Raw genomic sequence first — 26,495 nt, 5'->3', positions numbered from 1 at the left:
CATACCAAGAGTTTATTGTGAAGCTGTCATGGCTTGGAAAAATATTGTAAAAATGTCCAAACGACCTAAAGCAATCTACAGATTCAATACAATCCCTATCAAAATTTGAATGGCATTTTTGGCAGAAACAGAACAATCTTAAAGTTTATACGGAAATGCAAAAGACCGTGAATAACCAAAGAATCTTGAAAAAGAACAACAAAGCTGGAGACATCACGCTGCCTGATTTCAAACTGTATTATAGAGCCATAGCAATTAAAACAGTATGGTATTAGCATATAGACAGACACACAGATCAACGGAACAGTAGAGAGCCCAGAAATAAACCCACATTCTATGATTGATTAATTTACAAGAGAGGAGACAGGAATACATGGTAGGGAAAGGAGTGTCTCTTCAATAAATTGTTTTGGGGGAACTAGACAGACCAATGCAAAAGAATGAAACTAAACATATTACATCATACATAAAAATTAACTAAAAATGGATGAAAGATATTGAATGTAAAACCTGAAACTAGAAGACTCCTAGGAGAAAACATAAGTGGTAAGCTCTTTGATATCAGTCTTGGCAATGATTTTCTTGGATTTGATATTGAAAGCAAAGGCAACAAAAGCAAAAATAAGTAGGACTATATCAAACTAAAAGCTTTTGAACAACAAAGGAAAACAATCAACAAAAGGAAAAGGCAACCTACTGAATGGGAAAAAGTATTTGCAAATCATGCATCTAATACAGGATTAATATCCAAAATATATGAAGAACTCATGCAAACCAATAGCAAAAAATAACCCAATTAAAAAACAGCAGAGGATCTGAATATTTTTACAAAGAAGACATACAGATGGTCAACAGGTACATGAAAAGATGTACTCAACACCACTAATCATCAGGGAAATGCAAATGAAAAGCAAGGTAAGATATATCACCTCACACCTGTCAGAATGGCTAATAGAAAAGACAAGGAACTGACAAGTATTGGTGAAGGTATGCAAAAGAGAACACTCGTGCACTGTTGGTAGGAATGAAAACTGGTATAACCATTGTGACGAACGGTATGAAGGTTTCTCAAGAAATAAATAATAGAACTACCATATGATACAGTAGTAATTCTACTTCTGGGTATTTATCTGAAGAAAATGAAAACACTCATTAGAAAAGACATACACATCCCTACATTAATTACAGTATTATTTACAAAAGCCAAGACATGGAAGCAACCTACATGTCCACAGATAGATGAAAGGATAAAAAAAGTTGTGGTATACACATATACAATGGAATATTACTTAGCCATACAAAGAATAAAATCTTGCCATTTGCAACATCATGGATGGACCTAGAGGGTATTATGCCAAGTGAAAGAAGTCAGAGAAAGACATATAATCTCACTTATATGTGGAATCTTAAAAAAACAAACTAAGCTCATGGATAAACAGAACAGCCTGGTGGTTGTCAGATGGGGAATGGCAGTTGGGCAAATGGGTAAAGGGAACAAAATGTACAAATTTATAGTTATAAAGTCATGGAGATGTAACAAAAAGAAGAGCTTATGATGTAATTAAAATTAATAAGTACGTTTTAGTTTTAGAATCTTTTAATCTTCAGTACTCAAAATGCTATTTCATTAAATATGAAATAAATATGACTGGAGCTCTAATAATCGTCACGAGGCATTTCTTTTTTTTCAAGGAGGCATTTCTTATTGTATTTTTAATATCTTACCTAAATACTATAAATTATTAATTGAAAGGTAAAGCTGTTTGCGCGCGCACACACACACACACACACCAAAATCCAAATGTACTACTAGTCACTAGTCAAAATGATGTCTGATTCTAAAATATTCCAGCAGTACATTAAATGAATCAAGATTACTACAACACCCAAGATTGATGAATTTGCCAGTCACTAGAAAAAGGGATAAAATTAGTGCTCTTTAAATCAACTCAAATTACTAAATATATAAAACTGTGTATATGTATGGTTTTAGGATCACAGGGATTTTCAAGAGTTCATGATTTTACCTGCCTAGCACAGTCTAGTATTTCTCTACTAACTACTACCTTTTCCCTCATCTTAAGTCTGTTTTTTATTTATCTAACTACTCGTCATACAAACCATTCATTGTCTGGTGATGGTACAAGTTCTAATATAACTATGAATGGAGCAGTTGCAATGATCATATAAGGGTAGAAATAACTTACAGTTTCCAAATACATTACATGGAATATGTAGATTTTTAAAGCTTAAACGCAATTTCAATGTAAAACAGATACTGAGTTTGCAGAATATTACTGATTTTTCTGGAATGGGATACAGAAAGAGATAAGGTAGGATGCGCTACTTGTATACTAGTGTGTCTAGAACAATTTTCCTTACTACTACCCTTCCATCAAGGTACAGCTGCCATCCAAAATAACACGGTCATTTAAAGAAACCAGAAAAATTCAAGAGTATCTAATGAAAATAAACATTCCCTGTGATTTAATTGCCCAGACTGTTAAAGATTTTGAAGTACTTCCTTTAAGCTGCACCCCTCACCTGCACCCCTGCCCCCATCATATGTGTGTGTGTTTTTATACACAACTGGGACTGTTACTCATAAAATTTGATACACTGCTGCTACAGTACGGCTATATAGTACATTTGTACTATTTTTTTTTAAAGATCTTATTTATTTATTCATGAGAGACACACACACACACACACAGAGGCAGAGACACAGGCAGAGGGAGAAGCAGGCTCCATGCAAGGAGCTTGATGCGAGACTCGGTCCCAGGACGCCAGGATCACGTCCTGGGCCAAAGGCAGGTGCTAAACTGCCACCCAGGGATCCCCACTTTACCAATTAAATGAATGCCCTTCACTAAGACACTTCACTGTTGTCTGCTGAAAAAAAATAAATACATTTCCTGACATGTCCAATGTGAATAGCACACCCTCCACCCCTGGGGCTCCTGTGCACAACAGATGGAAGCACTAGACAAATAACATTTCTGAAACTCATTTTACTTATTGTCAATCTACCTTTCAGGGTGGGTGTGAGGCTTAAATCTGATGACACATGTAAAGTCATTTGGCCAACAATAAATGAGAGCTATTATGATGATCATTAGTAGCAGCAAAAGCAATCATAGTGGTGGCACTAGTAATCTCTTGTCTTTTCACCATACCCATCTCACTAATTACCTACACTGAGGCTTTCCCCACAACTATCCCAAAATTGCCAAGTCTTGCTCAATAAAGTTTAGTCCACCTCCAAGTTAATGCTCCCAATTATCAATGGATTCTCATCACTGCAATTTATTAATTTCTACTTCTGAAGACATTCCCCAGGGCAGCCCAGTGGCCCAGAGGTTAAGTGTTGCCTTCGGTCCAGGGTGTGATCCTGGAGACCCAGGATCGAGTCCTGCGTCGGGCTCCCCGCATGGAGTCTGCTTCTCCCTCTGCCTCTCTCTCTCTGTGTCTTTCATGAATAAATAAATAAAGTCTTTAAAAAAAAAAAAAAAGAAAACATTCCCCATAGAAACTGCTCCGAACTTTTTCACTTTTTGTTAAATAAACACTAAATTTCAATTTGATTGTTTTAGAGTTTGTCTTCCCCCAAATAGTGTGAGTTTGTAAATTTAGGGATATTACCTAACTGTTCTGTGTCTGAAAAAAAAAAAGGGCTTATTACTGAAAGAATTTAAATTTATTCTATGAGAGATGCTCTAACTTCCTCTTTCTCTGTATTAAATATTCTGTCATTACTCAGACTTCCCCCTTGTCTTTGATCTTAGCCAGAGATTAACTTAACTTCCAGAGTTAATTCTTTCACTTATATTCTGGAATCTGTTAATTACCTTTGTAAACTACCTCCTCTTTTGCATCTATCTTTTCCTTTCTACTGAACCCTGTACTTAATTGTAACATTATATATGCTACTCCAACTAAAAAGAAATGAAATAACACTTTTCATTTGATCTCATTACTATCATAAAAGATAGGAACTAGATTTATAATATCTGGCAAAGCAATGATAAATTTAATTAATATTTAATACATTTATTATAGTAATTGAATATATTTATTATAGTAACATATCTGATGATTTTTTTCTCCATCATTGGCCATCTTTCAAAGATACATATTATTTTTCAATTATATCATCAATACAATTTATAATGGCTAGTCCCCTGCTCTTTACATAAATGGTGGCAGATAAAGCATAGGATTAGCTTTTATTTCTTTATTTAAAACCCCTTCACCAAATTCTTTTTTCTTTCAGCTGTTTGTTTCAACTGAACAAATTATTTGCATATGGCTACTCAGCGCAAGTTTGTGGATTCTAGTTACCCTAAACAGCCGCTTAAGGTTATACCACTTTCCACCTGAAAATAAAGCCAATAACCATTACTTTATTGGTGTTAATTATAAAATGATTATTACTATCACTTTTCTTTCCATCAAGCAATTTCTCAGGCATCATAAATATATAAATAAGTGAAGTAAATAAAGCATACTTTTCCTACTACCTTAAAGATTTTATTATTTAAAAACCTGCAATCTATGTAGGTTATATATATTTATATATACTATGATGTTTTAATAATTCACCATATTTAAAAGAACAATTTAGAAACAAACATCTGTGGCTATAAAGCTATGGTTGTTTCCTTTGTTTTTAAAACATAAATAAAAGGAGGGTGCCTAGGTGGCTTAGTTGGTTAAGTGTCTGCCCTGGTCATGATCTCAGGGTCCTGGGATAGAGCCCCACGGCAGGCTCCCTGTTCAGTGGGGAGTCTGCTTTTTCCCTCTCCATCTGCCCCTTCCACGCTATCTACCTCTCCCCAGGCTCATGCCCTCAAATACATAAATAAAATCTTAAAAAAAAAAAACCCATAAATAAAAAGGTTGAAAATAGCATTTTAGTTCAGACAGTTTCATTTAAAGTTTTCTTAGTTGCTGAAGTTCTTAGGCTGTTTTTCTTTAACAACCAAAAGGATTCTATGTCCCTCCTTCATAGCCTTCCTGCTGCAAAAACATATAATTTGACTTAAAACACATAGGATATGTATTTTTAATAGGAAAATTCTAGTTTAAAAGATGCACATTTAAATGTTAATAAATGCACATAAATGATAGTACATCGAAAAAAACTATACTGCAAAAAGAGGTTTTAAAAGTTATACTGTTAATTTGGACGAATTAACTTTTACTTCAACCCTTGATATATCTAACTGTTCTACGCAGATAACATTCTCTGGCCAAAGAAATACCAAGGGTATGCATTATTTTATATTCACATGAGATTTAGTAGCAAGCTGCTAAAATTTGGAGGGGGGGGGGAGCCCAAACCAATAATGATGGTGGGAGACTTATCCAATTTTATTACATACCCAATCATCAAAGTCCAAAATGGAAAAACCAAAAAAAAAAAAAAAAAGACAACTTGCTTTATTATTAAAAGAAGTTAATTTATTGCCTTAGTAGAGGACTAAAAATTGCAAGTGCAAACTGAACAACCCCAAACTAAATATGGTGCCCTTGCAAAACTAAATGCTGCAGTTGCTACAGCGCTCTGTCTGCCACAGTCAAACCAGATTCAAAGCCACAGGTAGGAGCAACTGATTGATTGGCTTAGCTGCCAGAGGTAATGGGGGAGAAAGCAAGTATTTGACCTTTTTTTTTTTTTTTTTTTTGCCTTTTGTAGAAAGAGATAAGTCCTGCCGTCTAGTAAGACTAAAATTATGGGAAATATCTCAAACATAGGAAGGGAGTTTGGATGGAAGATATTCAAAACCAAATGTCTTTGGCCCTATCTCCTTTTCTCCTAATAATTAATACTATTGACAATATTACAAGTAATAGTAGTAGTATTAATAATAATTAATATTATTAATTATAAAGAAAAGGATTTTTCTTTTTGCTCTTTGATCCTTTAGCGCCAGCTCCTACTAACCTACCAACCTACTGCTACTGTGAAGCAGTCATGTATTTTATACAACAAAATAGGAAATATATTCTCAGGGACCTTGTTTAAATAACTATGCTTTTGAAATCTGTACCCTCCACCAAAATTTTAATCACATCTGAAAGCAGTATAGAAGTACATAAGCACAATTTAGGCACTTCAATAAATATGTTATACTTAATAATTAACTAAATATAAGCTTGGAGATAAAATAAAAATGAATGATGATGTGTGTATTTGTGTGTTTTTAATAAGACAAAGCATACAAATGAATTTGAGACTGGATACTCACCTGGACTTCTTGAAAGATAGGGCAGTATATAGGTTCATACTGCTCATGATAAAGCTACACCCAACATAAAGTACCTCTCTACCTGAGCTTCTGTTTGCTCATTATTTACTCTAAATTTAGTATGTTCACAAACATCATCTTATTTGATTTCTATGATGGCTCTTTGTTAAAGGTAAAATTATCCCCACTTTACTGCTAAAGAAAACATGCTTTCAAACAAGTAACTTTCCAGAGCCATAGAACTATGTGGCAAGAGCTGGAGTTTGAAACCAGGTATGTGTAAAGGCCTAACTTTTCCTATTCTAACACATGACTATTTACTTGGATAATAAACCTAAGTTCATGCCCAGGTTAAAACTGAAGTATAATTTTATACACAGTACTTATGATGCTATAATTTTTTTCCTATTTTTAATGCTGGTAAATTCTGAAAGCATAGTAGATTTAAGAGGTTAACACTGTTACATAATTTTCTTTATTCCGTGTATAGTTTCTAAGGAATAAATAAAGTTTATTAGTAAACTACAGGCTAAGTCCTTAGTAAATTCTATTCGCAAATATTTTAAATAACTCTAAAAAGGACTTCGACACAATTTGACTAATTTGTGTCATGGTATATAACTTTTGGTTTTGGGTACCATCTTTAAATATTCTTTGGTATCCAGTGTTTGGAAGAATGAAGTAAAATAAAAAGTTCTGCCATTAGCTGTGGAATGAATTAGGGCTTTTCCTAATAAGATATTTTTATGTATCAGTAGTAGCCCAAGGAATGTATCTTAAACTAATATTACCAAAAAGTATTATATAAAATTAATCTCACACTTATATAGGCTTATTATTATTATTTTTTAGGCTTATTATTTCAAACTTTAAGTATAATAACAAGTATAACAAAATACCCATTGATTCTATAGCTTTTACATAAAATCTTTTATAAATGGAGAAACAGCAAGGGCTACATCTTTACAGTTGAAAATATAAGATGCCAACAGGCTAGGTCAGCAAAGAACTGTTGACTACAGAATCAAGCCAATCTTCATTAATTGACCTCACTCAATAATATTAATTAAAAGCCCTTTATGTGCTAGACATTGTGCTAATATGATAAAAACTCCAGGATGCAAAACATCAACCCTCTGAAGATATCTTCTGGCCTTATGACCACAAAATTTGGACAAAGAATGCTATAAAAGTGAAGTCTAAGCTGTCAAGTAATGTAACTACTGAATTAATTTCAACCAAAACTTGTAATTTAAGTAGAATTAAGCAGTCACTGATGTATCCTGAATTACCAATTTCTACTCTGGACATCTTATCCTATATTAAATACTTCCAAATCTATCAAGATTGCAGTTTTATATATCATAATCAACTAGTCTTTGGAAACCTTCTTTACCTTAAAATAAAATACATCAAACTGCATTCAGTTTTTGTTAAATATTTCAATTTTTTCATTTAACTCAAACTCACTACATTATTTCTGAAATTTCAATTGCTAGGAGAAATTAAAGATTTACCATGAATTCTGGGTGATACTTCTGGAAGAATTAGAAGGACCTTTACAGAGAAATTCTAGTTGCCTGTAAGTTCTCATTCATTTGTCACAGAGAGTGAAGTTGATGTTTCATGTTGCTCTCTGTTAGTTCCCATGAGACCATTGATTATTCAAATCCCATCTTGATGCAAAAATATCTTTAGGATTATACAGGAGTAACAAAACCTTATATTAGAATCTTTAGGAGGAAATACAACTGCAAAAGGTTCAGTAGGAACCCAGTAGTTTGAGCCTCAACATCACTTAAGTAGATTCTTAGGTGGCCAGGGAATATCAATTTTATTAGTGCAAATAAAAGTCCCTAGTTTCTAAAAAGAACAGTTTCCACTTTGGAAATGTTTGTTTATTGATATCCTATAAATTCTCTTTGACTCTTTAATGATACAACTCTAAATATAAACACGATATAGGTTACACTCCTCCCAAGGGAAAAGAATTTTTGTCTTTTCTATAACAGCTATTAGCTAGATATGAATGAGAAACAATGTATTCTAAAAAAAAAAAGAAGCTTTCAAATGTCTTTTATAGCAGCAGAACAGTCTTTTCAAACAAAATATGACTTAGAGTCTTTATGCATAAAGCAGAAAGCAGAGATACTATGGTTAAATGTAAGTTGGAGGCCTCTTTCAAATATCCCCTTTATCCTGGCACTGCTTATTCAAAGAACACTGGCCAAGAAATAGTACTAAAAGTACTAAAAACAATGGATGTAAATTCTTGGCTTACCAGAGGCACTAAGTCTTTTCCTCTAATTATACAGAATTAAAAGAGCAGTTCATGGGTATCTTTTATTACAGAGAATTTTTTGGGTCCCATTCCTTAAATAAAGATCAAACACAAAATATAATCACATGTTATTTATATATTTCAGTTATAAACTAGCAGTCTACATCATGGACTTTATAAGAATAAAGATTAAGGACAAAGACCTTCCAAATTTTTGTCAGACATACAAAGACGTTAGAAGTTGTCACTCATTCTCAGAACAAGAAAAAAAGCTGAATTGACAGTTAACAATTCTTCTTAAATCCATCAGAGGACTGAGGTCACAAGGCAACTGCCTCCCTGAAAACTGGAGACAGTCAAATATAGAGAATCACAAATAACTTCAAGAGTCAATAACTGGTAGGAATACTTAAGCAGAAATTGATGAATTGTCGGAAGGTCTAGTATGGATTATCTTGAAAGATGAAAACTTTGGGGGATGGTATGCGGCTGCAGTCTCGGTAGAGAGCTTTTTTGAGTTTTAACTCCAGGAATTTTACCAAGGTCTCATAGTAAAGACTGGAGGAAAAAAATTCCCTACGGATTCCAGCATGGGGGTGGGGGTTGGGGGTGGGGGATCAATTTTAAATTTGCCCAGAATATTCTCTCCTTACCAAAGGCCTGCCCTCAAGAAAAATTACTTCACCAAAGCCTTATCTGGCCGATGGGAAGGAGCAATTAGGTAATTTGAGCCCTCCAAATTCCTCACATAAGGGGAGAAAAATAAAGAAAACAAAAGAAAAACTCTTCTTCATGTCACAGCCCTTAGACTCAAGCCCAATAAAAGTTAGATTTAATCATGAGATTATAGAATGCTTCCCATCTGCATACCTTATCAACATATCAACCGGGCTCCAGTATAATAACAGTGGATTACAACTGAGAAAGCTGTAAGATACAGACTCAATTTAACAATGAGCTTCAGGATGCCTGTGTGGCTCAGTCAGTTGAGCATCTGATTCTTGGTTTTGGCTAGGGTCATGATCTCATGGGTCTTCAGACCAAGCCCCAAGGGGGCTCTGCGCTCAGCACAGAGTCTGCCTCAGATTCTCTTTCCCTCCCTCCCCAGCCCCAACATGCCCTAAAATTAAAGTCTTTGGGAAAAAAAAAAAAAGAAAAAAAGAGCTTCTAACAAAACCCAAAGACAACAAGGGAGGGGGAAAAAGGACACTAGAAGAAACTGAAGCCTCTCTCACTGCTACAGCAAACATTAAATACAGCATAATTCCTAAGCAGGTAAATATAAAACTTAACACTAAAGGTCTCTATACCTCAGTTCCTATTAACTGATATCCGGTGCATGTGAACTGGACTCAGATATGGCAGGGACTTTGAAATTATCATACTGCAGACTAAACATAGTTATGATTAATATAATATGCTAATCACATATTATAATATAATTAATATGCTAAGACTCATGCAAAGAAGTGGCAACATGTAAAAAAGATATGGATAAAGTAAGCAGAGAAATGGAGATATTAAAAATAAAAAAGAAATGCCAGAAATAAAAAATACTGTATCAGAAATAAAGAATGCCTTTAAGGAGTGGCTGGCTCAGTGGGTGGAGGAGTGGCCGGTTCAGTTGGTTGAGCATGTGATTTGATCTCAGGGCTGTGGGTTTGAGTCTTCTGTTGGGTGTTAGAGATTACTTAAAAAATAAAATCTTAAAAAAAAAAAAAGAAAAAAGAAAAAGAATGCTTTTGATGAGATACAGCCAAGAAAAGAATCAGTGAGTTTAAACATGTATGAATAGAAACTTCACAAACTAAAAAATAAAGAGAAAAAAAATGAAAAAAGGAAACATATTCAAGAACTGTGGGACAATTACAAAAGTTGTAACATATGTGTAATGGGAATATCAGAAAGAGGAAAGAGAAAAAAATGGAAAAAATACTTGAAGTAAGAATGGCTGAGAATTTTCCAAAATTAATGACACCCCAAACCATAGATTAGGAAATTCAGAGAATACCATATAGGATACATATAAAAACAACACCACCTAGGCATGTTATATTCAAACTGCTAAAAACCAAAGACAAAAAATCTTGAAAGTAGCTAGATGGAAAATAGCAAAAACAAAAACCTTACTGATAGCACAAGAAAGGTAAGATTATCTGATGTCTCTTGAGAAACCACATAAGCAAGAAGAGTAGAATGAAATATTTTAAAGTTAAGAGAAAAAGATTTTTTGTCCACAAAGTTATTTTTCAAAAGTGAAGGAGAAATACTTTTTTCAGACAAAAACTGAGGGCATATCTTCACTGTAGAGCTACCTTATAAGAAATGTTAAAAGAAGTTCTTCAATGTGGTTTATGTATACAATGGAATTATTACTCAGCTATTAGAAATGACAAATACCCACCATTTGCTTCAACGTGGATGGAACTGGAGGGTATTATGCTGAGTGAAGTAAGTCAGTCGGAGAAGGACAAACATTATATGTTCTCATTCATTTGGGGAATATAAATAATAGTGAAAGGGAATATAAGGGAAGGGAGAAGAAATGTGTGGGAAATATCAGAAAGGGAGACAGAACGTAAAGACTGCTAACTCTGGGAAACGAACTAGGGGTGGTAGAAGGGGAGGAGGGCGGGGGGTGGGAGTGAATGGGTGACGGGCACTGGGTGTTATTCTGTATGTTAGTAAATTGAACACCAATAAAAATAAATTAAAAAAAAAAGTTCTTCATACAGACTACAGAAGAAAAATTGGTGGAGGTCAGAAACTGGGATGTATATAAAGAAAGGAAGAGTACTGGAGAAGGAAAGAATGGAAGTAGAATAAAATATTTTACTTTTCTTATTTTTAACGGATTTAGTAGGTAAGTGTTCAGAATAACAGCTACAATGTATTTGGTGATTAAATCTTTGGATAAGTGAAATGAATGATAGCAACTGCATAAGGACATGAGGGAAGAATCAAGAATACTGCATTACAAAGGACTCGTACTACACATTGTTGTTTGAAAGTGAACTAGATTAGCCATCAACATATAACCCGAACAATCATAAAAAAAAAAAAAAAGTTTAAGATTTTATTTATTTATTCATGAGAGACACAGAGAGAGAGAGAGGCAGAGACACAGGCAGAGGGAGAAGCAGGCTCCATGCAGGGAGCCTGATGTGGGATTTGATCCCGGGTCTCCAGGATCACACCCTGGGCCGAAGTTGGCACTAAACCGCTGAGCCACCCGGGCTGCCCCAATAAAAAAAATTTTTAAAAGAAGCATAATTGATTTGCTAAGAGGAACAAATAGAATCATATAAATTACTTCATTAAAAACCAAAGAAAGTAAAGCATGTGAAAACAAAAGATACAAAAAGCAAGTGAAATGAATAGAAAATATTTGTAAATATGACAGTTATTAATGCAACTGTATCAATAATCACTTTATTTTTTTTTTTAAATTTATTTATGATAGTCACAGAGAGAGAGAGAGGCAGAGACACAGGCAGAGGGAGAAGCAGGCTCCATGCACCAGGAGCCTGATGTGGGATTCGATCCCGGGTCTCCAGGATCGCGCCCTGGGCCAAAGGCAGGCGCCAAACCGCTGCGCCACCCAGGGATCCCTCAATAATCACTTTAAACGTGAATGATCTAAATACACTAATTAAAAAACAAAGAGACTCCCAGAGAGGATAAACAAAATGAAACTCAAGTATGTGTGGTTAGATATAACAACACAGATTAAAAGTAAAGTGATAGAGATGGTTGGGGAATTAGCAAAATAGGTGAAGGGGATTAAAAGTTACAAACTTCCAGTTGTAAAATAAGTAAGTCATAGGGATGAAAAGTACAGCACAGGGAGCTTAGTCAATAATACTGTAATAACTTTGTAGGATAACACATGGTAACTAACCTTAGCATACTGAATGTTGTGTAATGCGTATAACTGTCAAATGGCTATGCTGTACACATCACACAATACAATAGTGGATGTCAACTATACTTCAATTAAAAAACATTTTTTTTTTCAATTAAAATTTTTTTAAAAAGGTAGTTAGCAACAGTTGAAGGATTGACTTATGTGAAGAAAACCTATGGGAAGAAGAGAAAATCATATTCAAAGTTGAAAGTTGGGGACTAATTAATTTGAACATTAAAATCCACTTTATGCTCCATCCCTCCATCCACCCTCCCTCCCAAAATATAAAAGGATGGTGAAAGATATACCACACTAACAGTAATCAAAAGAAAGGTGAAGTAACTATACTAATGTCAGACAAAGCAGACTTCAGAGTACAGGGACTATGAGAAATAAAGAGGGACATTACACAATGATACGGAGGTCAACTCTTCACAAAGACAGAAGTCTTAAGGTCTGTACTCTTAACACAAAGCATCAAAAAATGAGCAAAATCTGACAGAACTGCAAGAAGAAAACAGACAAATCCACTAATTATATTTGGAAACTTAGCACAACTCTATCAGTGACTGACAGATTCAGCAGGCTGAAAATCAGTAAAGATGTAGTTGAACTAAACAACACTATCAATCAATTGGCTCTGACATTTATATAATGCTTCAAAAACAATGGAAAAAACATTCTTCTCATGCTCACCTGGAACATTCACCAAAAGAGACTACATCTGGGATATAAAACACACCTTAACAAATTTAAAAGAACAGAAATCACATAAAGTACGCTCTCAGATTACAATGTGATTAAGCTAAAAATCACTAACAAAAAGATAGGTGGAATATCCCAAAATATTTGGAAATTAAACAACACCCTTCTAAAATATTTTGAACTACGTGATAATGAAATTATAACTTACCAAATTTGTGGGATACAGCTAAAGCAGTACATAGAGGGAAAGTTATAGCATGAAATGTATATAATTAGAAAAGATCTAAATGTATACATCTAAGCTCCCACTTTAGGAAACCAAAAAAGTAAAAATATAAATCAAGGTAAGCAGAAGAAAAAAATAAAAATTAGAGTAGAAATCAATGAAATGAAAACAGGAAATCAACAGAAAAAAATCAATGAAACCAAAAATTGGTTGTTTGAAAAGATCAATAAAAAAAAAATCAATAAAATAGATAAATCTCCAGCTAGCTTAAGCAAGAAAAAGAATGGGAAAAGGCACAATTACTAACATCAGAAATGAAAGCTTCTTTAATTGCTACTGAGCCCATGGACATTAAAAGGATAATAAATGTTATGAATAACTCTATGCCACAAATTTGGTAATTTATGAAATGAATGATCAACAACCTGCTAAAACTCACACAAGAAGAATAATCTGAATAAAACTTAACTACTGAAAAAATTGAACCAATGGTTTATCTTGCAAAAAAGAAAACTAGGCCAAGATACTTTCACTGGTGAATTCTACCAAAAATTTAAGGAAGAAATGATACCATTCTCTATAATCCCTACCAGAAAACAAAGAGAGAACATTTCCTAATTCATTATATAAGATCAGCATTGCCCTAATACCAAAAACATACAAAGACAGAAAAACTATAGACCAGTATTTCTCATGAACATAGGTGTAAAAATCCTCCAAAGGTGGCACATCTGGTTGGCTTAGTCAGTTAAGCATCTGACTCTTGATCTCAGTTTAGGTCTTGACCTCAGGGTCATGAGTTCAAGCCCTGCACTGGGCTCTATACTGTGGAGCTCACTTTGGGGAAAAAAATCCTCAAGAAAAATATTAGTAAATCTATTAAGTAACATTAAAAAAAACTACATACCAATGAAAAATGAAGGATGCACTGTGTTATCGTATGCCTTTTGCTGAACCACTAAGGCCAAATATAAGAACACTAAAGAAATATCTTAGGCTAAGCTGAAAAATATGCATATTTATTTAACTTCTTCACTGCAGCTATGCAAGGATAATTCAAGTTAATTTATATAATTCATCACATCAACAGGCTAAAGAAGGAAAATCATATCATATCAATAGCTGTAGAAAAAGAAAAAATAGGTATGACAAAATCTAACACCTATATATTACTAAAAACTCAGCAAATGTCCTAATTAAAAAATAGGTTAAATCTGGATACCCTACCAAAGATTATATTCAGATGGTAAATAAGTAAATGAAAAGATGTTCAACATCTTTTGTCATCAGGGAAATACAAATGAAAATAACATAGATGTGAACGCACATTTATTAGAATGGCTAAAATCTAAAAAACTGACAATACTGAATGGTGGTGAGGGTGTGCAGGAGCAGGAACTTCTTATTCATTCATTGATGGTTACAAGTACAAAATAGTACAGCCACTTTGAAAAACAGTTGGACAGTTTCTACAATGCTAAATATAGTCTTGCCATACAATCAAGAAATTGTAACCCTAGGTAACTGCCCAAAGGAGTTAAAAATCATGTCCATACAAGAGCACTTGGCTGGCTCAGATGGTGGAGCATGTGACTCTTGATCTCATGGTTGTAAGTTAAAGTCCTGTGTTGAGTGCAGAGCTTACTTAGGAAAAAAAATAAATAAATAAAAACTACAAAACTACATACAAATATTTATAGTAACTTCCTAACTGCCAAAAACTAGAAGGAACCAAAATGTCCTTTGATAGATAAACGGATGCATCCATACAACAGAATTATTATTCAGCAATAAAAAGAAATGAGTAATCAAGCCACAAAAGACATAGTTCAGAACCTTAAATTCATATTCTTAGTGAAGAAACCAGTCTTAAAAGTCTGAAAACTACATACTGTATGTATATTACTATATGATTCCAACTATATATTCTGGGCAAAGGCAACTATAGAGAAAATCAGTAGTTGCTAGGGGCATGGAGGCAGGGGAAAGACGGGAGGTAGTGAAGAGAGATAGATGAATAGATCAAACAGGGCATTTTCAGGGTGGTGAAATTATTCTGTACAATACTGTAAAGATGAATATGTGACATTTTACGTTGTCAAAATCCACACAACTATAGCACAAAGAGTGAATCCTCATGTAAACTATAGATTTTAGCTTATGATAATGTATAAATATTACTCATCAATCGTAACATATGCATCACACTAATACAAAATGTTAATATTAGGGAAACTGTTAGGAAGAGAGAATATATGGGAACTCTGCACTATCTGCTCAACTTTTCTCTAAATCTAAAACGGCTCTAAAAATAGTCTACTATTTTTTTTTAAAAGATAAGGATGAATATTATCACTACTATTGTACAACTATTCTAGAAACATAAGATATTATACTTGGACAAGAGGACAAAATAAGAGGTATTAATATAGAAAAAACAGTTGAAAATATAGAAGTCAAAATTTATGACAGCAACAAAAAAATAAAAAGCACAACTAGCAATAAGTTCTGCAATTAATGTATGTGAAGAAAACTTTCAAGCTATACTGGGATAAAAAAAGACTATAATACCATAAGCTGATACCTTTTTCCTTTAAGGGAAGAAATAACACTGGAACAATGTTTACTACCATAAGACAAACACTACCAAAAAAATTCATTAAAAGCAATTACAACAAAAATGCCAACATGCTTTTTTTTTTTTTTGATCTCTAGAAACATTCTAAAGTTCATTTGAAAGGATAAGTATCTGTATATGTACTAAGTCCAATTTATAAATCACTCTTATTTCAAAATCTAGCATAGTGCCTGGTATAAGTGCTTGAAAAAATTAAGAAACACCCTGAAAAAAGAAAAATTTGGAGGGGGATCTTGTCATATCCAAATTTAAAGTGATGGTATAATAAGGACAGAGACCAGTGGGATAATAAGTAATCCAGAAACAGACAAAGCATACAGGAATTTAATATATCAAGGGTGGAATTTCAAACACCTAAGGGAAAGATAAGCACCAATATGTTAGCCATTTGGAAAACAATAAAGCTATCTTCATGCTTCACTTTATACATGAAACTAAAATACAGATGGATCAGAAAGTTAAAAAATTGAAGTAGCAGAAAGCAACAAAATGTATATTATGTGATCTAAGAGTTTAGAAGGTCTAAGCATGAAATAAAAATCTTTAGTCTTTCTAGTATGTCTACTAAAATGTCTAGAACACTAACCAACTTAAAAGCAATGCATACTCCTTCAAACCTAGACTAAATACTATTTCCCATTCATTAAAAGACCTCCTTGGAGAAATTTGATGCCATGTGTATGGCAGGAAATGTACAAGATAAGCCTGGAACGTTTTGTCTAACAGACAGCAAGGAAACTGTCAAAGACATATTAAGATCACGTATTTTAAGATCAACCAAAGGAACTGGGAACCAGCACGAATAGACCTTTACCAGCTAAAGATGAGGCAATCTGAACATCAAGAAATAACAATTGCAATGGACTAAAATACCTCAAATATTTTTAAATTCATAAGTTCACTTACAATGATATGAAAAACAAACACAAAATCCAAACTTCATGGGACACCTGCAAAGAATTCAAGTAAGTAACACAATACTTTGAAAACTGGTAAATAAGAGATATCATATATAACCTATCTAGCTTCTTTTCTAGGAACTTATTATTCCTCAGAAAAATCAAAGAGTTGATAAAGAGGGGAATTTTTACATTTTACAACTCTTAATGAAATAATGGATGTAGGCAATGATCTTCAGTGGCTGTTGACATCACAAATAAAGACACAAGACATTACATATCTCCTAATGGAAGTACACAATGCCTCTTCTAAAATGCTCTTCATAAAACTCAAATCAAAATCTGATCAAACATCTGGACCTAATTACTAACTGTAGGGTCAGGAGTAACATGCCAAATGATACCAGTAAAATCCAGATTGTGATGTTCTTAAAGGGCAAATAACCTATGTTTATCAACAAAAACTTAAAAAAAGATTAACAGAGATGAAAGGGCAATATACAGGTTAAAAGAAACCTAAAAGTCTTCTCAACCAAAAGCAATGTTTGAATCTTAGATTTCATTTCAAACTCTAAACAAAATACAAGTGGAGAAATGGAAATTCTGAAAGGATATTTGAAGAACTCACAATATTGAAGGGCTTATTTTCTGCAAAGGGTGCAAATTATGTAGATTGGGGTCCCCATTTTTTAGAGATAAAATGCCTGCTTATTTAAAAAGCAATTATTGAGGGCTCCTGAATGGCTCAGTTGGTTAAGCAATCAACTCTTGATTTCAGCTCAGATCATGATTTCAAGGTCATGAGATCAAGCTCTGTGTTGGGCTCCACACTCAGGGAAAAGTCTGCTTAAGGATTCTCTCTCTCCCTCTCCTGCCCCTTTCCTTGCACATACTCTTTCTCTCTCTCTCTCTAAAGTAAATAAATAAATCTATAAAAAGCAATTATTGATGTGCAGTGTTGAAGAGTAAGTGGCTGGATGAAAAGAATATATTAAATTAAGAAAAGAAGAATTACAAATACAAAAACACCATGTAAAATATGGTTGTACCACAGAATGAAAAAGAGGTTAAATGTATAACTAAAGTCATTTTTAATTCCATGAAAGGAAAAGAGTGCATGGTCAGTGATTTCAACTTTCAATATGGAGTATTTCACAATAATGTATCAGTGAAGGAAATAATTTTAATTAAAGTCTGATGGAAACAAGGAAGAAAAATTGATCTGTCATTTAAAAAAAATTAGAATATAGCCTTTAGTGGACAATGGCAATGATATGTATTTTCCACTTGGAATTAAAACTTAATCTGAATAATATAAGTCACTATTCTCTTCATGCCCTTCTGCTCTTGGTATCCTATGCTTCTCATAGATCCCTGGGCTTATGAGCTCCTTCTATAATTTCCTGCATTTGCTATTCTAACCAAAATTATTTTTCCAAGACAAACCACTACACATCCCTTAAGACTCAATTCAAAAGTAATGACTGTAGTGAAACCATTCCATTTTATTTTATTTTTTTATTATTTTATTTTATTTTATTTTATTTTATAGATTTTATTTATTTGAGAGAGAGAGAGAGAAGAAGCAAAGGAAGAGGGAGAGGGAGACAGAGAATCTGAAGCAGACTGCGCTAAGCGCAGGCCTGATAGAGGGCTCCAATCTCATGATCACAAGATCACAACCTAAGGTGAGAGCAAGAGTCAGCTGCTTAATGGACTGAGCCACCTAGGCGCCTCTGTAGTGAAACTTTTCTAACTACCCCCAGCATTACATTAACTGTCCGCTATGCTGCCAACTATCTTTTTATAGCACTTATTTATACCATAAATTTGTTTTTGGATGCGCTTCTCTAAAAGCTGAGAATGATCTTTTTTATTTCTAACTCATAGCACATATACTCTCCCAGAGGGTGCTCGATAAATATTTGCAGAATCAAACTGAATTACTATTGCAGCATCTAAAAATGGCTTTAAAAAATGACAAGCTCTAGGAAGCCTTGCTGAGTCTTATTCAAAAAAGACTTCCAAAGAGGAGGCACATATCAAATTTTGTAGCACTGATCCTACTAGCAAGATGGGAAATTGGGTTGTGCATTTAGGCTCATTAGCTCTTCCAGCAACCTTTTTTCTTGAAATACTGTAAGTGCTTCATTTAAAGTAGCTATTCTCAAACTTTTTAGTCAACAAACAGTATTAGTTGACCCCCTACTCCATAAATTCCATTTTCATGGAAAGACAAAAAAAATCTGAAAAAAGTAAAGAATACAATTGACATTGGTGAAGAAGTTTCAGATTATTATAACATAAACAAAACAAGACGGTCAAAATAAACAAATCAAAGAAATAATCAGAGACCACCTAACACACTGACTTGTAAACTACCTTTTGACAAATAGATTTTATACTATAGTCTAGTACACACATGCCTATACTATACACATATAAAACTGGAAACAATAGTTACCCTTACTAATATGATGGAATCTGGTATGTTTTATTCATTTTTTTGTTGTTGTTGGGAAAAACAAAACTAAACGAAATCAGCAAAAACCCACAGGTAGAGACCAGACAAAATGATTTCATGATATCCCTACTGGATTGAGATTTAAAGTTTGATGAACACTGTCCAAAGAAATTGTGCACACTATTAATAATCCCTGGGCTACAGTGATAATCACAGTCCCACAAAAAGCCCACATATGAAGTTTACAGTAAAGTACAATGTCTGTAGTATATCATAAAGATTATGAATAGCAAGCATAATTTTTAAATGAATGTGGTAATTTCTGCTATCAGAGGGAAATGGAATCTTTGATACCTAAAAAATGAAGGGTATTAGGTCTATTAAGACAAGTGCCTTCGTCGTAGACCTTTAAAAAGTGACAAAGCAAAGGGTCATGGTTGAGAAATGTTAAAAGAACTATCTTATTTTAACCAACATTATTCTCAAGTATTTCTTCAAGTGTAAGAAAGCCCTGTTTTAGGAAGTTCAGTTCTACTCATTAATCATCTTAGATATCAAATTGTGAGATGACATAGCTTTAAAAATAATTTGCATGGGATGTCCAACCCAAACTCAAATTTAAGACAAGTCAGTCTTCCTAACAGATCATTATCTTTAAATTGCTACAATAGAGAAATTCTATGGCTGCCATCAACTTCAAGTCACTTTAAAAAACCTATCTCTTTTCATAAACAAATATGGAACTAAATGCTTAGCTGATTTTCTTTTTTTAAAAGCTAATACTGAAACAAATTCCCCAATAACCTACCCCTACCATTAGGCAAGGAAGGTCTACCATTTATATAAATTTCTTAGTTTAAATGCCACTGGAGCTACATAAACATCCCTCTTAACAGAAAGTATTTTTGCTCAAAGACTTCAGTGGTTTCAAAAGAAAATTTTCATTGAAGTATAGATGACAAATATAAATATAAAGAACAAAAGAACATTTATGTGTATCAAATAAAATTGCCATTTACTTTTTACAAGACTGCCACAGACACATGAAGTTGTGTCCAGGTTTTCTCACTGGATCCCCTTGTTGACTAGATGCACTGAATGGAGAAGGCTGGGAAGTGTTAGGCTGGCTCTGCACTTGCACAGCTGGTGAAGGCGTCATAGGAGTGTTCTGTGAAAAAATACAACCATGCAGTTTGTGAGGTGACACTGAAAAACATTCATATTTTATAGTGTAGGCTTAAAATGATTATAATGACAATTATATGATTACATCGATATTCATGCACTTCTAACCTAAAATTTACATCTATAGTTTTATTTTTTATTTTTATTTTTTTACATCTGTAGTTTTAATGATCATTTTAAAAACAATTCTCTAAAAAGAGAACTTTTTATAAAAATAACTAGGAAGTCAGATTCTTTTATTTCATATGAACAACAAAGGCAAGATCACACTGTTATTGCTACAGAATATACATTATTTAGAATTAAGAATTTTTAGATTGATAAAATTAGGCAGAAATACAATTATGGATTAAAATAAGGAATAAATCTAAATGCACCCACTTGATTTACTTACGTACATTCTGCACAAAAACAAATCAACTGCAATTATTTCTTTGCATATATTTCCTTTTAGATTTTTAAATGAATACAACATAAAACATAGTAAAAAGCAAAGAAAATTTCTGATGTTAAAAATGAAGTAACCATAAGTACAATGTTGTAAAATGTTATTTTATATTAAGCCATTTTAACAACTTCAAAGTTGTTCCATTACAGCTTTTGATGGACAATACAAGTAAAAGGATTCTAATTATACACATAAGTCTTTTAAATACGAGCTATGTTTTCTTCTTCTATAACTCATCCCTTTGAAAAATATATAATTATAATATAGTTTAAAACAATTTGAGGCAAAATATTTTCTTTGAACCTTAGATTTTATTCATAATGTATCACAAAGGGAAAAATAAAATTGAAATTTTCATATATAAATGGTATCATGCCATTTTCAAAGCATTGCTTAATGGCAATACATTTACACTTTGGGAAAATACTAAATATACTTGTTCACTTGTAAGGTAATATTGGAAATAGTTGGGCAAAACTAGCTAAAAATTGCTGCAAACATCAGATAAAAGCCATAATAATTAGAAAAAAACACAAAACACATATTAGGCTAGAGAACAAAAATGAAAAAAGAGAATAAAATGCTGGGAAAAAAGTTTCAAAATGTGAAGTCATAAGAACTTTTGAGTTCTAAGGTCTAAGAAAAAAAATCTACTTTTGGGATGTGATTGAAATTGTTCCTATTATACGGTTCCACCCTTAACATTTTACAATGAGAAAACATACACGTGTATATACATGCGTGGAAAATAGGCATCATGGATAGGATGTGGACTTTCTGGCTTGACACATCAGCACTCAAACTTTCAATTTGCCTTTTAAACTAATTATGTGACCTTGGCCAACCTATTTTCCTCAGTTTCCTCATCTATAAACTGTTAAGTAATGAAATCTAACTTAAGGAATGGTGGGAAGAACAGAGAAACTACAGATGAAGAGCCTAGTTCTAGATTCTCAAAAAATGGCAAGAGATCCTATTTTATTATGCTAGAAGTCCAAATAGAGAAGTCCAAAAGGGAAACAATACTTTGGAAGAAAGATAATGTAATGAGTTTGCTTTGGGAACACTGACAGATCAACAACTACAAATGTCTATTAATAGAAGTTAATGCTGGAAACACAGATCTGACAGTCATTCACCAGGGAATCCTTAAAGCTATAAAAACCAATGCTGAGAAAGCAGACAGAAAGAAAAGGAGATCAAAGATAAAGGAATGGAAGGTAACATTAGAATTAGTCTATCAAAAGAATTACTCAAATTGCTTCCCTGAAATGAAAATATTGCATTAAAAATCCAGGAAATTCTAATAAGGGAGAGTAATCAAGATCAGTTTCAGCCAAATACAAATATTAGGGAGTAACAAGTTACAAATATCCCAGAATTTTAATTAAAGGGTAAATTTGCTAAAGGCATCAAATTCCCTCACAATGAACCTTCTGGTTCCCCATACTATTACCATTTAAATTAGGTATTTTATTGACTATCTTGTCATATATTTGTAGGTTAAGCTTATTTTTACTTTCTTAAGTGCTAACAAATCTTTATCCAATTTTTTCTTCCATTGTGGAACTCTTATTTATTGTCACACAAAAATTTAACAAGGAATCACAGGGTATTTTGACCCCAAATGTTAATGACGGATATGGTAAGGATGACTGAAACTAATCTAAGTTAAATTAAGAATGAATAAAGACACATTAACCAAATGCAATATGTAAAAAACCTGTGGATCTTAATTTGAGCAAGTTGTTAAAAAAAAAAAAAAAAAACCACGTTTCTTAAAGACAGCTAGAGAACACTGACCATGAACTAGGTGCCAAATAATATTAAAACATTACTATTTCTGTTAGATGTGCTTCGGTATTATAGAGAAAGACAGATTTAAATATTTAAAAGTACTTCACTTGATTATTAGAGAAATCGATTCTGAATTATGTACTGGCAAAATGAAATAATGTTTGATATTTGTTTTAAAGTACTCCAAGAAAAAAAAATGATAGTGGTGAAGAACAGATGAAACTAAAAAGGCAAAACGGTATAAATATTTTAAGCTAGGTAGTAATACATGATTTACTGTCTCTACTTTTGTATATGCTGGAAAAAAATTTACAATAAAAATTAAATGACAAGAATAGGTCTAAATATTATCACCGAAACCAAAACAGTACTTTAAAAAAAAAGATTTAATTTATTTATATGAGAGAGAGAATGAGAGAAAGCATGGGGAGAGCCTGCTTCTCTCTCTCCCTCTCCCCACTGAGTAGGGAGCCTGATGTGGGGCTCAATCCAAGGACCCTGGGATCATGACCTGAGCTGAAGGCAGATGACTAACCAACTGAGCCACCTAGGTGCCCCAAGAATTAAAGCATTTATATAATATACCAAATGAGAAATTCTAAGAATCATATTTCCTTTAACTGTATGGGTGAATATTTTTAGGATTCCTCTTGTTATTAAAAGACAGCCCTTTTCTGGGGCACCTGTGTGGCTAAATATCCATCTCTTGATTTTGGCCCAGGTCATGATCTCAAGATGGTGAAATCCAGCCCAGTGATGGGCTCTGTACTTAGCTTGGAGTCTACTTAAAAGACTCACCTTCCCTCTCCCTCTGCCCCCGCCCCAATCAATCAATTGTTCAATCATCAATAGGATTAGGCCTTTTACACAAGAGTGCAAAAATACATTTTTTAGGATGTGTAAGCTTTTTTCTTAATTTTATTATTTACTATGAATTGCTAGGCCATTAGCCAGAACCCTAACTCAAATGTAAATGTAAAAGTAAGTTTCAAAGCCAAAGTTTTTGGAATGATCTCTCTTGAAAAATATTCTCTATCATCTATTGAGGAAAAGCTATTTTTTTAATAGTATAGTTATTTTTCAAATCAAAGCCACAACTCCGGCAGTGAGTGACCAGAAAATCAAAGCCACAATTCTGGCAGTGAGTGACCAGAAAAATTACATGAAGGATACAAAACAACTATGTGATTTATTCTGCAATGTAAAATTACAGAATTTTTTAGTTAAAAAAGTTAATGCAGCAGTTTTATTATTGCTCTTTTTGTTAAAAAAAAAAAAAGGTAATTTTAACTTTGCTTCCCTCTATCATCTTTTCAAGAGTAAACTATGGCTAAAAATTCTAGATTATAGTGATAATATTTTAAGATTTATTTGATAGGGAGAGAGGGAGGGGCAGGAGGAGAGAATCCTCAAGCAGACTCCCCGCTCAGCACAGAGCCCAACTGTGAGGCTTGATCCCAGCACCCCAATATCATGTCCTGAGCTGCAATCAAGAGTGGGATGCTCAACCAACTGTGCCACTCAGGTGTCCTTATAGTGGTAATATTTCCTGATGTAAGACTTGGGATTTGAGGCTCTTAAATCCTTACATTTTTTTTAAATCCTTACATTCTTAATATTAAACTTTAAAAACCTTAGAAAGATGAAAATTTAAACACTTCAATCTGTGTTAAAAAGACACAAATTCATAATCTGTTCTCAAAATAAATTCTTTACTAGATAGTAATGAAATACTGTGCTTAATTCTAGCTACAGATTTTGAAAGCCACTTATAAAATGGACTGAGATAAATAGGATGATGAATAAACCAGACACCCTGACACAAGATGTAATTGAAGGAACTGAGAAAGTATATTCTAAAGCATAAGCAAATAAGGAAAGATACTCTGAAACAGTTATAAGGAACAATAATTAGATTTACTCTAAATGTGATGTAAGTGATTATGGTTAGTCTAAATGCACAGACCTTTGAGAACAGAATTAAGACAATTATAGAAATCATTGGAAAAGAGATCTCTGTGAGCGTGGAAAAGTAACTCTAATTCTTAAAAATGAGGGTTTGGGACAAGATAATACCTAGGTGTCTTTCTGCTCTAACATTCCCTCATGTTCTTAAACTACCAAGTTTTTTTACTTTTATAAAGTATAAACCTAGGTAATCAATACATACCAAGCCTGGCTTATAAGAACATACTGAAATGCAAACAAAAAAATTATGTTTAGTAGTAATGCTTCTTAGTTTTTATTTTTACAATGTGCTACTACTCTACAAAACTAAGCAGTAGTACTCTTAAGAAAATACTGAAATGATAATTCCTGTGGCTCTTGCTAAAATGATTTTTGGCTATGACTAAATGCTGCCCCCTTGAGGCTACAGAGCTGCTTTCTGATGGGCTGAGTAATTTCAAGCTCTTCATCAAAGAAAGGAAGGGACCAGAGAGACACTAAAATGCAGTGTCACACAAAACCATATCAGCAATGATTCCTAAGTGAAGGACACGGAACTGAGGAGAAGGCATATATGAAACACCTTAAATACATCCTTAAGTAAACTATTTTTAGGGACAAGAATTCAGAATGTCTTCAGATCACGGGATTAACAGTTATAGTTGTGTTCAATATGTTTTTACACGCTCCTGAAAAAGGCAAGTCTTTCAGTAAATATAATTATTTTTCTTTTTTATTCATTTTTATTTTTTTTCAAGATTTTTATTTATTATCTGACAGAGAGAGAGTAACCATAAGCAGGGAGAGATGGAACAGCAGACTCTCCACCAAACAGGGAGGCAGATGTGAGGCTTGATCCCAGGACCTTGGGATCATGACCCAAGCCAAAGGCAGAGGCTTAGCTGACTGAGCCACCCAGGTGCCCCTCATTTTTATTTTTTATATATTAATCTGGTTTGATGCCCCTAGAAGATACCAATTCATGAATAGTGGAAGAGGGTAGTGCTTTCAGAAATAGTTATCCTATAACTCGCAAATACAAGATTAAAAATAAGCAGCTACAAATAAAGAAATCTGCCTTGAAACAGGTACAATTTATTTTGTATTTCTATGAACTATCCAGCTAAATCTTAAACACAAAATCTATGGTTATATCAATTACTTTCACATATCTTTCTCTTTTTTGGTTGCTATTTTTTAGATAATGAAATTAATATAGGTGATTAATGGGAGTTACAGGGAATAAAATTGGAAAAAGAAACACGAAGTAACAATGGTATTAGGAAGGATTACCTGTTGGCCATTCTCAGCAGGGACATTTCCCTGCAGTCTTTCCAGCCCTGAACATTCTGCAAGTCTCAAAGTCCCTTCTTGGGGTTCAGGTGCCTCCTTAATATCGCCAGAACCCTTGAAATGGCGGAAATAACAAGGTTTGGCTGAAAATTCACATTTAAAATCCTCTATTTCCTCTACCCTTTTAAGGTACCAATTCAAATAGTGAATAAAATGGTGTTAAACCAAGGTCTACATAAAAGAAATTTAAAGAATCTGGGTAACAATGGAAATGATTTTCTATTAGCAGGCTCTTAAAAAGGCCCAACAGCTGACCTTTCAAAGGAAATTTATGATCCCATCTTGAACAGTTCATCTTTTTTAGCCTTTATGGCACTTTATTCTCATATATATGAAGGTAAAATACAGCAGTACTGCTATTACTATATACTATACTATATAGTACTGTATGTAC

The 26,495-nt window shown here is 33.4% G+C and overlaps 1 protein-coding gene across 2 annotated transcripts in view; it reads right to left on the bottom strand.

Moving 5' to 3' along the window:
• Positions 1-26,495, bottom strand: part of ARID2 (AT-rich interaction domain 2) — a 169,148-nt gene that overhangs the window by 21,376 nt on the left and 121,277 nt on the right. The window contains exons 16-17 of one of the 2 annotated variants that reach the window (XM_038577417.1): positions 26,042-26,155; positions 20,391-20,539 (exon numbers count right to left, since the gene is read on the bottom strand). In XM_038577417.1, coding sequence (XP_038433345.1) covers positions 20,391-20,539; positions 26,042-26,155 — 263 coding nt within the window. The remainder of the gene's footprint in view (positions 1-20,390; positions 20,540-26,041; positions 26,156-26,495) is intronic. The other variant, XM_038577418.1, reaches the window with a different exon arrangement.

Source organism: Canis lupus, chromosome 27, assembly GCF_011100685.1.
Source record: "Canis lupus familiaris isolate Mischka breed German Shepherd chromosome 27, alternate assembly UU_Cfam_GSD_1.0, whole genome shotgun sequence".
Classification (NCBI taxonomy): domain Eukaryota; kingdom Metazoa; phylum Chordata; class Mammalia; order Carnivora; family Canidae; genus Canis; species Canis lupus.
The sequence above is the reverse complement of the archived record's forward strand: the minus strand, read 5'-3'. Positions and strand labels throughout refer to the sequence as shown.